This window comes from Siniperca chuatsi, linkage group LG17 (genome assembly GCF_020085105.1).
Source record: "Siniperca chuatsi isolate FFG_IHB_CAS linkage group LG17, ASM2008510v1, whole genome shotgun sequence".
NCBI lineage: Eukaryota > Metazoa > Chordata > Actinopteri > Centrarchiformes > Sinipercidae > Siniperca > Siniperca chuatsi.
In genome coordinates, this window is record NC_058058.1 from 16,067,382 (window position 1) to 16,081,433 (window position 14,052).

The 14,052-nt window shown below is 43.0% G+C and overlaps 1 protein-coding gene across 1 annotated transcript in view; it reads left to right on the plus strand.

Moving 5' to 3' along the window:
- The first annotated feature begins 476 nt into the window (after positions 1-476).
- The window catches only part of gabbr2 (gamma-aminobutyric acid (GABA) B receptor, 2), a 178,246-nt gene continuing 164,670 nt past the window's right edge, over positions 477-14,052 (plus strand). Inside the window, exon 1 of the mRNA XM_044171980.1 lies at positions 477-1,599. Within this exon, the coding sequence (XP_044027915.1) occupies positions 1,285-1,599 (315 nt within the window). The 5' untranslated portion in view covers positions 477-1,284. The remainder of the gene's footprint in view (positions 1,600-14,052) is intronic.

Below are 14,052 nucleotides of genomic sequence, written 5' to 3' on the forward strand. Positions count from 1 at the left end.
GTCCCAATCCCTTTGAGGATGTTCATGTCTAATATTTGTACTGTATATTCGTTATTGATTCTATAGTGGCAATTCTCTTTTAATCCTTGGGCTGAGACGCACACAGCCAGCTATTGTGTCTTATACTTGAGCATGCAAGGACACTTCGGCACATACAGCAGGTATGGCTATAGGGGGAATCAAAGCCCAGCTGCCTGTGGGAACAGTCTCACCATACCTTAGGATAAGCATTTATAAGTCGCTAAAAATATAGCTCTAAGAAGTGTTTTGAATGTGACTATTGTATGACATGCAACATAACAGGACTATACACGTGTATACAGTCCTATATATTTTAACTAGTCTGCTCCGTGCATGTCTGAAGCGCCATCTGTCTCCCGTAACATAAAAGCCCAGTAAATCACCCTTGGCTGTCAAGCTGCTGATGAGTTTGCCCTGCATAAAGCCTATGCAGCCTTTCCACCAGGCTGTTGTATACCTCCCCTCCTCTTCCTCCCCTCCCTCGTTCCCTCTCCTCCTCCACAGTGCTCCCTCTTGCGCGCACGGTGAGCAGCAGCAGCAACGGCTTCAGCGCTTCTCTGACGCACCGTCGGAGATGAGCTTCCCAGTCCCACAGGCTGTCAAGGCAGACTCTCGACATCTCCCCCTCGGACCTCTGCGGTCAAGCTTTCAAGCTTTCAACATTAGATATATGTGTTTGTAGTCTGTATTCCGTATCGCTTCATTGTCTAGTAAATTGTCAGATTCAGCACTGTGTCTGGCTGGGATGCCCACAGTTGCCATCTCTTGGCTGGGAATTTACTTCGGAGGTGATTTTTGTATCCGCAACAACTGTCAACGAAAGTGATTGATTCCTGTCCACACTTAGGGGGTCTTCTCCTTGTTTTCGGGGCATCCTTCGGGACACTATTGTGCTTCTAAAATAAGTGGTTCAAATTAAAGGTGAAAAAGGGGGGTTGAATTAGAGGGCTGTTTTGACAGGAGATCGTTTGGATGACGGACACCGAGAGGCAATAGCTCTCCCTCTGCAAAGCGAATCTCTGCGCCCTTGGAATATTCTTGCAGAGGCACTGTTATAGAGTAGAAATATTTTTCTCAGTTTGCAGTCATAATCCATACGACCAGTTTACCCACTGCAGGGGCTACTGCGGCTTTCGTGTCTGCTGTTTTGAAATACGATTTCCTTGACGGGCGGGCGTCTGAGCATCCCGGACGAGCCCGAATTTGCAATGCCCAAACAGTGAGTGTACGGTGGGATCTCATTTGGTCACCCTGCGCGGTAGCATGGCTCCAGCCCGGAGGGACTGCAGCGGCTGGGAGATGTTCCTCCCGACGGGATGCCTGCTCCTCTCTGTTTTGCTATTTCACCCTGCCCTGGCCAAGGTGTGTAACGACCGCACCAAACACGGACAGGACAACAGCTGGTTCGCCAGGGACGGGGAAAACTTGCCCATCATGGTTCTTATGCCCATGAACGAGTCGGCCCTGATGAGCAGCATCAGCCAGGGGATCGAGCCGGCGGTCCAACTGGCCATCCAGCACATACGGGAGTCCAGGAAGTACTCGTTCTCACTCATCACCAAAATCTATGACACTGAGGTAAACATACAGAATAAATCCTTTCACTAAGCTTTTGCCGGTTGGCTCAGGCGTGTTTAAAACGGTTGTATATGTCTTGTGTGTTTGTATGTGTGTGTGTGTGTATGTGCCCGTGTGTATGGCGCACGCATTGCCCCGCAGCGCTCCACACATTGTGCGTCCAAGGGGAAACGCTGGGTTCTGTTATGTTTGGTACATGTGCAGCCTCGTTGTTGGTGAGCGTGTTTTCATTGCGCAAAAGTCAACTGCCATCACCTTTTCCCCCTAAATGACAACACGGTGTTAATGCCTATTCTCCATCTTCGTCCATCTCGCTGCTGTCGCCTGTCGTTGATAGTGCATTTAAATGTAACCTGAAATCATAAGCCACTGCATCACCCGGGCACTCGAAAGACACACACTCTTGCTCTCTCCATACTGGACGTTTTAATGGTTACCGCAATCTCAGGAATATACAAATGTCATTTATCGCCTTTACCCAATTGGATTTTAATTAAAACGCAGCTTTTTGTAATCGTCTCTTTATAAAATGTGTGTATGACTTAAGCTGGCTTTGCGGTATAAAGATTTTTAGTCACGAATTAGTGCATCTTTGAACGATTAAATGGCTGGTTCTCATCGTGCCTGAAGATGGCGGCAATTGGATGTACGATTTCTTCTGACTCCTTGCACCCTTGAAAGGAGCTGCATCTCACTGCGTTCAAGCTCCAGATTAACATCTGTTTATTTGATAACAATAATAACAATAATGTACCACTCCAGTTGAAGGCCTCTTGAAGTTTAGTCATCGCTAAATCTCTGCAAGTTTTGACAACGTAGGCGTGTTCTCCCTAATTTGTTTACACTTTAATTATTTGAATCAGTCGTCAGTACTTGTAGTGGCCTTCTTGGCTTTTAGTGATTTACTGCTTTTGAGGATACAATGCATTTGAGTTTAAAGCTGCTGCATGATACAGTTGCCATGCCAACATGTAATGATGTTGATGGTTTGACAGATCTGTTTAACAATTCAACAACAGGATACTTCTATTGCACAAGATGTCATTGACCTGCTACTTAAATAAATTATAACTGTAGATTGAGTCAAATTTGTCTTATTAATACATCTCATGGTCACTTCCCCCCCCCTGTACCTTAGATAGCAGTAGGCCTAATTCTTTTGGTTTTCCTGTCTAGCACTTATTCAGTATACTGTATATGCACAGGTGTGTCCCTGTGAAACTGCACACACATCTCTGTTAACAGAGGTAAGCCCTTACAGGGTGGCATGTGCTCAGACCATGGGTTTAATATGCTCTTATGAGAGTTATGAGTTTCCCCCTTCTATTCTCTGAGAGAGAAAGATGAGCTGAAAGCAAGAGGTCAGTGGGCTAGCCTGACATCCGCTCGCTAGGAATGTCTGATAGTGATGCCAGCTTTCAAATACTGGCAATCAATGGGAGCTCATGAGAACAGTATTATTTGATGACGTTGTGGTCAAATGCTAAACTCTCTTACACTGCGCCACTGCCAATCCCGTGGTATTTGACATTTGTTTTGTATACTGGCCAGCTGACAATCCAAGCTCTAATCATGTTTTTGGACATGTCAGTATAAAAATGTTCTATGCCTGCACTAATACCCTCAGTGTTTTTCCCTCAATGTGCATGCTGAAATACGTAGTCAACACTCTTTTTCATTATTCTATTAGTGGCAGACCTTCTATAGATGTATTTGTTACTGTACTAGATGAATTGTGTTAATGAAGAACGTTGCCCAGTGGTAGCCTGTCAGCACTGGCTTTAATAACTCTAAGAAAAAAGCGCCCTGCCAACAACTAAAAGTATATTTACAAGCTATTGGAAATCATCTGGCACAGCCTGGCATGGTTAAAGTCAACAAGGGACCACAGAGAGCACTGTGAAGTGCAAATGGCAATATATTACTGCAACAGAATATTTTTATTATATATTTACAGGGAATAATAAAGAAACAGTCAGAGACTTTAGCGGGCGAAACAAGATTTCAATAACATCTTAAGATATGAGAAACTATTATTGTTTGTTCATATCAGATGAAGCGGTCTGAAGTGTGTCTCAACACTTACAAGTGGATCAGACCTTTGCCTAGGACAGGGTTATTGCTTTAGTGTTGACTATATTGGTTTTGGAGTCTCTGACATGTTTATAGGAGCAATAATGTGAAGTTAGTATTGGCTGTGCTATTAACAATTTACCATACATGTTTATTATATGTTTATTGATCTATAATCTTTTACTTACACATGAATAAAAGTCCTGAACACACACACGCACGTACACATGCACACAGCTTCCTCATATACCACATGCTCATGTCAGAAAACAATACATGCATCAGTGCGTTTGTTGCAGCTAGCAGCAGGCCAAGTGTGTGCCTGTGTGATGTTTGTACATGTGTGAGTGTGTATGTGTGAGCACTGGGATTTAGCCTGGCAGATGTAAGTAATCAGTCCCTGAGCAGAGGCTCTTTATCCCTTTATCCTCTGTCGGTGGAGCCATGGGTAGACAGGGCAGGCCCAGTCCATCTCCTGGTGGTGTGGAGCTGGGTGGTGGTGCTGATGATGGGGATGGTGAGGCACTGGGGGGGCTGTCCCCCAGTATAAGGCCTGAAAGCTGAGGCTGTGCTAGAATGAGATAGTTAGTTGTTGGAGGACTGGAGAAGCAGTTGCTAGAAGTAGAGCAGATGTCCTGATGTGGAATGCCTACAGATGAGATCTAATGCGAGCTGGTGTGAAACTAGTTTGATCAGGCCACAGCTAGACTCCTTAGATGTTTCAAAAATATAGGCATTGTAGCAGGCTGAGGCAATTGCAAATGAGAATACATCTCATAAAACCAGAGCAATGCAGGTAGAAAAAGAAGCAGGTTGGATTATATCAACTGTGAGGCTTAGTGCTGGAGCAGGAGTTGGTCCTCCACCGCAGCTCTATATGTGTGAGTGTGGATTTTAGTGTAACCGAGGACTGATACTGTAACTCTGCAGGCTTAGCTGATCAAAGCTCTGGAGAGGACAGGAAGCACTGGAAGAGGATGGAAGCGAGACTTTGGGCAGTGAAAGCATTCGAGGCTGAGCTACGCTAGTTCACCGGCTTATAGGATGTGTGACAGACCCTTGAGAGGAGCCACTCAGGGAAAGATCACTTTGTAGCAGAATAGTTAACAATGTATTTTGAACAGTGGTAGTTTTGAATTCATTATTGTGTTGTCTTCAGCCATGGAAAAAACATATCAGACCATACATACAAATGGTAAACCACCAAATCAAAAAGAAAAAGGTTGTTGTCATGCACAATACGATTGAAATATTTTAAGATGTTAAATGCCATTGTGTGAAAACATGTGAACTAGGATATCAGTGAAAGCGAATAGATTCATACGTACTCTTCACTCCATAAATGTTTGCTAGTCCTATGTACTGTTAGTGTAGCACAGTAATAGTTAGACTCTGTGGTATGATTTCTTATGAGGACTGGTTTATTAATGCTGGCACTAAGGCATAAAGACAGTTTTAGGATATTGTGAAACAGGCCTGCCGTGTCACAGATTGAGGGAAATGGGGGAGAAAAAAGGACAAAGAAAGTCTAAATCTTTTCATTAGGCCTCCTGGAAGAATGAAAGATTTATACAATTTCACCCATTTAGGGCTGTCACTTTTTCAAAGAAATCAAGTTTGAGCGTGTAACGGGTAATTCGTTGAAGTTGTTTTAAAAGCAAACCCACAAAGCCCTAATCGAAAATTATATTTGAAGTGATACCATTAATTGGCAGTGCTCCGCTTCCTCACTTGAGTGACAAGTTAACAGGTGACTTCAGATTTGTTTTTGTGGTAATGTTAGTGCAGGCAGTTGCATTTTGTAAAGGCAGTAAACCGCCTCACCTTATACACTGTGAATTTGTAATTTTACATTCAAATGGTTGTTAGAATTATATGTTAGAATAATGTACTTTAGGGGAATTTGCTCCCTTGCTATTATGTTTCCTATATTGTAGCAGTCAGACAAGAGTGAACACGTGCATTTTTAAAGGCAAATCAAAACAACCACGAAGACTGCAGTTGGAGATGTACAGTGCACCAGATAGAGTATGCAGATGGTTATGGTATATGACTGTCCATCCATGCAATACTATGGGCCTTGTGAGACTATATTAGCAATGACCTATGTTCAGAGATACTGCACACAAATATGAACTGCTTCTCCTGCTCTCCTCTGAGGACTAGATGCAACATGTCACATTTGTGCACATGTTGGCAAGGCTGAAACCACCGTACAGTACACTTGTTCACAGGGAGGAAGAACACCCCCCTGAGCGTATATAAGGCGTCCTGTCATTTTGTCAGAAGAAGTTGGTTTTGCGGTGAAAAGGCATTACCATAATGGAAGTCAGGTCGCTGCTAAGCATAGGTTTTAAGTCGAAGCGAGCTGGTTCAGGGCTGCTGGTCTTGTTAGAGTTGAGGAGAATTTGTTTTAGTGTGTCATTTATAGTCATTTATATATTTATTCAGAAAGAGCATCCCAGAGTGCCTTTTACTGATCTTACTGATTCACACACTGTAACTCACCTTTGAGCTTTTGTGTAAAACCATCTGACATGGGCCAAATGAAGCAGCGCTTTTGGACATCTTGTATGTCAGGGTCTCATATTGTACGCCACACATTATCTGACATCTATTCAGCACCGAGGCGGTGACCCAGGGGGTTCAGCAAAGATTGCCTGTCACTGTTCCTAGGAGAGGGTGAATATTCAGGGATAGTAAGGAAAAGCGGCCCGTGACAGCCTGGGTACTCTCTAGGCATACAGAAAGTGCTGAGCGTGGCTGTATCCAGTGACCCGACACAGATAGTGGGGATCAATGTGCAGCAGCCCTTCTCATAGAACGAACAGGATCTCAGGGGAGAATCGGAGAGAGAGGTGAGAGAAAGAAATTTGATGGGCTATGAGACGGAGATCCTGAAATAGGATTATATCATCTTCTGTGCAGGAAGAGGAAATGGCCAGCCTCTTAATTCTTATTGGATCATAATGTAATGCCATTTGCGTTGTTTCTCTGAGGCTCCATAGTTTAATGGCAGTGTGGAGGAAAAAAAGCAATTACTGCATGCAATGAGGTATGCATATTAGATAAGTTAAAGGCTCCCAAGATCTTGTGTGTGTCAATGATATCATTTTACAGATTAGTGAGAGTATTGTTTTTATATAATTTTAATGTTTTTTCACTGATTCACACAAAAGAAGAAAAACATGGGTCACGGTTTAATGATGTTAATAATTTTGAGCACTAATTGTTGACCTTTATCTGAGTCAGGCTGCCAGTGGCCTGGAGGGCTCGAGCAAGATGGCCATAAACACAAGCTTTCCTGATAAAAGATGCTCTTACGTGCCCTGAAGCAGCTTTATAACATTCTGTGACACACAAGTGCACACACTGCATCATAAATGCATGGAAGTATGCTCATATACATGCACTCATACCACTGCACATGCAGACCTGTCTCCTCACTTCACACACACACACACACACACACACACACACACACACACACACACACACACACACACACACACACACACACACACACACACACACACACACACACACACACACACACATACACGCCCACATATGCTCATGGCTGTTTTCAATTGGTACCCCTGCAGCACTGCCTGAGGTCAGGACAGCGGTCAGCTGAGCAGTTAGATGTGAAGTCTTGTTCAGTTCCAATAAAAATTGAGTCACAGCATTATCAGATTGCTTTATACAACATCAGTCCCCTCACTACTGACTAGTCCCCTCTGTGGAGTAGTCAAAAACCCTACCTCACTAAAAACTATTTTCATAAATCATTTGAAAGCAGTGTAACATGACAAAAAATCTATATCTCTTTGTACTGTGCATTTTTATTTACTTTTCTTTTCTTGTGCACTATGACTCTTGAATTTTAAATCTAATGTTCATTATGGAAAATTGTAAATGGGAGATTAAAAGTTTGCATCAAATGCAATAAAAGGTAGAAACTGACCTAAGTAGCTATCTTACTTTTTTTTTTTTTTTTTTTACAAAAAAGAGATGCAGTAGACCTCCTGGGCTTTGAGAATTCTCACTAGTGTCAGATTCAATACTAGTTGTTCCTTGTGCACGTCTCTTGTCCACCAGCGCTTTAACCACAACAGACCCGACTTCTTGACCACTCTTTCCTGTGTATCCCATAGGTTTGTCCTAAAGCTTAAACAGAGAAATAAGTCAAGTTTGACTGCTCCTTTTCTCTGGTACATTACTCCACACTAACCATAGGGCAACACCAAGCTAATGTGTTAATAACACAATGCTTTTTTCAATGTAATATTGGTATTCTGAGCACTAAAATTCAATAGATGAATTCAAGTGTGATACAAACAAATTAGCCTTCTGGGACTCTCCACCTTGCATTTTCCTGGAGTAGATTACAGTATGTTTGACTGAATCTCATGTATGTTGCTAATTTGATAGAGTGTTTGGCATTATCTCTTGTCTGTTCAGTCACCCTGCAGGGCCTGATGTGCTGACCAAGTCAAAGGCTAATCGCATGTGGGAGACAACGGCTAAATTCAATTTCAAAAGCACCTTAAGCAAGTCCCGTTGGTTGCTTGCAAAGCAGTCAAAATATGCGTTTGTGCTGCTGGAGGTTGGGAAAGCATGGGAAATAGTCTGTACACTGGATGTGTGGGCGGAGGTACTTAAGTGAATAACTCAGTGGCTGGTGAATGTGATTCTTGGAGATGGACCCAATCACCCCAAACTGACTGAACTGGGTGTCACTGTCATTACTGTACATTGCTTTGCCTGTCAAAGTGTTTTTCTGCATTGGTAAATCTGCCTTAGTGCAACTGGCTGGAATCTAGCTTTTTGTTAGCTCATTGAACTAAATAATATACAGTCAAGTGCCCTATAGTCAGCCTAGACTCATTCATGGTGTGGTCAGTGGACTGTACTGTGAGAGTATAAATGATGAGTATAAATTATAAAAGAGTGCCAGGAAGAGTGCAACCTCCCTTACAAAAAGATACTAATACTTTTTAGAAAATACTAATAATAGTATGCCACTATCCTTAAATACATTCTAGCATTGTGCCTCACCTGAAATGATTAATACAGTATCTCAATCTCCACATATGTTTGCCCTGAATTCATTGCATCTTAATTACAACCAGGCGACACGCTTGTGCAGTAAAAGCTTTAATGGATTCAGTTTGTGATAATCAATTAGGTTTCAAATGAATTTATCATTGTCAAATTTTAATCTTCCTTTCTTCGTGCCGTCCTATTGTGTCTTCACAGCAGATGCTATGATGAGACATCTGTTTGCATGCCCCCTCCTCATCTTTTTCTTTCTTTTCTTGAAGACTTTACTGTCATCGAGATGCACAATGACTCCAAAAGGTGGCGAACCAGGCATCTGGCTGCCATTAACATTAAACAAACAGTTACTCTCTGATTCACATGGCTGTACTGTGGCGCTGAGGGAGGGACACCCACTGGGAAATCACCCAGGAGACAGAAACAGGGTAGGAGGATAGATGAAGATGGTAGTAGAGATGGAATGTGAGGCAGATAAACTGGGGGAAAAAACACTGAAAATGCAATGCAAAGTAGCAATAGAAGAGAACTGGGATGAGGATGAAAATCTCCCATCTTTATTCAGTGCTGCTGAAAATACTGACAAGATGGCTGCTGCCATGTTGAGTGCAATGGTCTGTTTGGCTGCTACTGCTGGTGCATCTATAAATCTGACATTGATCCCCAGCCAAGCCATTTGGAAAGACAATTAACACAGTGAATGTTTATCCGCTGCTATAGCTTGTTTCACTGCAAGCTACTGAAACATCACTCTTTCTAACGCCCAAATGTGGTGTGAGCATTAGGATTCTTTCAGTATTTTTGTTTTGGTTAGTAAATGGTTTTAGAATGATATTCACAATGTTTGTTTACTGAACTGAACTTTTCTGCAGACAAGATCCAGGAGAATATGTGTTTGTGTGCTTATGGTTACCAACCCCAAGAGAGGTGCCCTGCTGTTGCATGTCTGAAGAATTTCCATCACTAAAAGGCTGCGTATATGTGTGTGAGTGAGAGACACAGGGAGAAGAGAGAAAGAGGTTGTATGTGTGAGATAGGTTTCTAATGTTTAATATTGCTCCTCTTCTAATGTTGTTTGACCTTTCACCTTTTAAACAAAGCAGAATCTGACCAAAGTCCTACTACACCAGATGGCCCTTTTTAAAGGTGACTTGTTTTCTACTCAATATTGTCTTTGTCAGCCATTATTATACCTTAATCCTTAAAACTTTACCTTCCCCACTCACTCAATCACTGCTCCTTTCACTCTTCATCACTCCTCCATCCCCCCCCCTCCCACACACACACGCTCACAGACACCACATTCACCTCTCTGCCTCCCTGTCCCTCTCCCATGAGTGGACAGAAATGAAAGGATTATCGTGGAAAGGGTGGGCCGTTGTCATTAGAGATTGGACAAGTACTCTGTCTGTTGCTCTCAAGGGGGGCCAGCACAGAGCAATAAGCAGAGAGCGTCTGTCCTTGTCAGTCCTGTAATTACATTAAAGCTCATGTAATTCTTGGTCAAAAAAAGAGGAGCCAACCATCAACTGCTTCTTGGGAAGGGATGTGTGTGTGCACGTGGGTACACATGTGTATGGGGTCTGCATGAGTATGCTTACTTATAAAGCGAAAGTGACTTTATGCTGGTGCTTGCACATGTCCACACATACAGTATGTGTTTGACTCCAAGGGCCGGTGACTGGTTGTGTGTGTGTGTGTGTGCCTGTCCATTTGCATGATTCTGGCAGCACACAAATGTAGAGGCAGCAATGTGTGTGATTGTAACATGTGTGCATCCTGTTCCCAGGGGTCAATGGCAGTTAACACTTGCTCCCAGAGAAGAGGTTGGTTGTCATGGCCACAGCTGGGGGATGTGTGGAGGCAGGTGCCACAGAAAAATAATGGCCTTTCTTGCTTTAGGTGCGTTTCCACTGCAGGAACTTTACCCAGGGAGTAGGAAGCGTTGAAGGAACGTTTCCACCTCAGGGACCAGGGTCTAAAATAAGTTCCGGGAACGTTATTTGACCCCCCCCAAAAGGTCCCTGCTCGGGGGGTTGTACTTTTCAGAAGTACCGGAACTTTTCGGGGTGGGGCTTGCTGCGCTGAACATTTCTGATTGGTGGAGCTCCGACGGGCGGAGCAGCAAGTGGTTTGACCATCTGGATCGATGCGTTGCTGGGTCACAGGCCAGCCTTCTCTGGCACAGTGGCTCAGCTACTGTGCTGTTGGAAGCCGAGGTGGAAGACACAGAAACGGATGACCAGTTGGTTGAAGGTAAATCACATACGGTTGCTATTGCTACCCTAGCCAAAAGCTAACATTAGCTACATGCTAATGCTAACCGCTAATGGCGTAGAATCGTGGTGTTCCTTAAGACAAGGGCTGGCTAAATCGATCATTCAAAATTATATCTTGTTAATGTTGTCGCAGTGAGACACAACTTTTTTTTTCCACCGTTTTGTTCAGATGAAACCAGCGGGCATACTGAACTGCAGGCTGTAGTGTGTTTACTCCTGTGACCAACAGCAGCCCTTGTCCCATGTCTCCTGCTGAAGCATGCAAACGCTGTATTTTGCACATTTATATTTCAGCAGATAAATAAATAGTTGTGGAACTAAATGCATGTATAGTGGCTTTTCTTGTATCTGAAAACACACAACAATGCGCTGAAGGAACTTTGTAGTTCCTTGAAAAGTAGTTTCCGGGGATAAAAGTACTAGGTACTTTGGGTGGAAACGTGGCTTTTGTCTCTGTCTTTCTCACCATGACATGCACCTACACCTGTGCACACTTTTTTCTGCAGTCTTTTACTCTCACATACTCATTCACACACACCCACCCACAGACACAAAGCACCAAACCACATGTAAACAAACACGCATACCCGTTGTGACTGGTCATTAGAAGGCACCAGGGCACAGCGCTTCCCTACATGTGCTGGCTTTGGAAAAAAACGTTTACTTAATTGTCCCCTTTTTTTGTTGGTCAAATTAGCCAGGAGAATTCACTAATTTCATCTACTTTAGAATGCACAGCTTTCTTTGTTACAATAATATGAAAACAGATTGTGACTATTGATGACAATAGCACTTTACCAGTGAAAGTCATTCTTCAAAGGAACTCTTGGTGTCCAGTTCAAAATGCTTTTCTGTGCTCCAATGGTGTCATAATGTAGCATACAGTATTTAGACACCCACTTCCACACACTACTGTTGGTTGAATCTACTGTAGGTGTGAACTTCTATACAAATCCAACATACATTCGTGCATGAAATTCTGCGTGAAATTTCACCAACAGCCTCAATAGAGCCACTGTACTGCAAGGTGAAATGTTCCAGTAGTACACACAGCAGTGGACCCTGTAAGGAGGCTTTCCTACTGTTAAAAAGCAATTAAAAAATGCCATTAAACTATAAGACAATAAGCTGAAAACTGAAATATATTGCAATGATGAGTTCAGACAACCTATAACTGCGATTATACAGTTTCAATCACACCTGTAAGGACCTTCATGGAGCACCTGTCGGAAGCACAGCCTTCACAGTTATTTCACAGAAATAGACTGTAGGATTTAATACATTAAAGCTTCCTTGAGCAATATCTCATGCTTTTGTGCTCATCCAGCTGTGAGGAAACAAACTGTCAGTTCGTATTTTGCTTTTCCTCTTCTGGTGTGTGCCATTTAGATTTTGCGGTCGTCAAACGTTGTAATCCTTTGTGTGTTTTCCAGTATTTTCCTGCATTAACTAACTACACACTGACTGTATGTACAAGGATTGTCTGAAAGTGTAACTATTGTGATTTGTTGCTGGTAGTGGGCCCCAGTATGCGTCCATGTGGCACACTGCAGCTCTCTGCTCCAGCAGTCTTTGATACACATCAGACCTTTGTCCATTTGCCGCCCGCTCACAGTGACTACCACTTCCCCATCCGTGATTGCTGGAGGCTTTTAGCGGAAAGCAGTTGGTGAGCCCATTGTGTGCCAAGAGCGATAACAACAGACAGTAGATTCACAGATGTAACCTACACACTACACATACACATACACTCCTCCCTAAGTGCCCATGCACGGTAGCAGTGGTATACACATCTATCATGCCCATCCAAAGCAGGCAATCACACCACATGTGATCACAAAAGGCTGTGCAATGATGATAAGAGATCATTTGCAACCAAACTCTATCTGCCGTGGCTCCGTCCTAATCTTTGCATGTATGTATATCTGTGTGTGTGTGTGCATGTGTGTGATTTCATGGAAGGATAGTTGGATAAATGGATAGCAAAACAGATTATATTGTGCTTGTCTTATGTTGTATCAGCGGAATTGTGTTTTGTCAGTGAAAAAAACAGCAGGTTGCATTTTGTTTTGAGCAGTCCCGACTCCATTTGGCAAACAAACCCAAATCCACAGCGAAGAGGATACACTTGGCCTACTGTCTCCTTTTACTAGTCAATTTCTTGCTGTGCTCATTGTGCTCACCTAACATTGTAGGTACAGTTCCTATGAGATGCAGGGCCCTTTTAATCAAGTGTTTGTTAAAGTTAGTAAAGTTATTTCTAGTGGCAAAGCTGAAATCAACAGATGTATTTAATGCCAACTGCTTGGATGTACTTTTGATCAAACCTGAATGGTTTAGCTAAAAAAAGACCAAAGCTGTCCAATTGTTGTCTTTTGAACAGAATCGTGTCATGGTTTTGGGTTTTTGTCCTGTTATTTCCTGTCTTATTTTGTAATATTCTCCCTCCCTATTGTGTCTGGTATTTTAGCTTCCTATTTTTGATTGCTTTCATTGTTCTCACCTGTGTCTTGTTGTCTCCCCTACCTGAGTGTTAAATCTGTGTGTTTCCTTTGTTCACGGTCAGATCGTTGTTGTACCATATGCCCTGCAGTTGTTCCCCCGTCTTGTGTTTTTCCAGTGTCTCTGTGATTCTCCCTGTGTTCCTGCGTTTCCCTGCTCACTGGACTCTATTTAGATTATTCTTTGGACTTCTATTACTGTTGTTGGGCTTTTTCCTGGACTTCTCAGCCACCCTTAGTTGTTTTGTGTTCCTTCATACGAAGTAATAGTCATCTTTCGTCATTTTTCCTGTGTGTCTTGTCTGTTCTTGGGTCCGCCTCCTGAACTGAACCGCAACAAATAGATGCAGGCAAATATCATTTGAACGCTAATCCAGGGATAGGAGTTCCACTTCCTCTGTCCTCTCCAGCTTTCCTGTAGACTCGAGTCACAAACCACTGCTGATACTGTGTTCCTTTATTTCCACCTGGGCTTTTTATGAATCAGCAGTCTGAAGCCATGTCATTAAGGCACTGTCAGCTTGGGCTCCTGGGCCCCA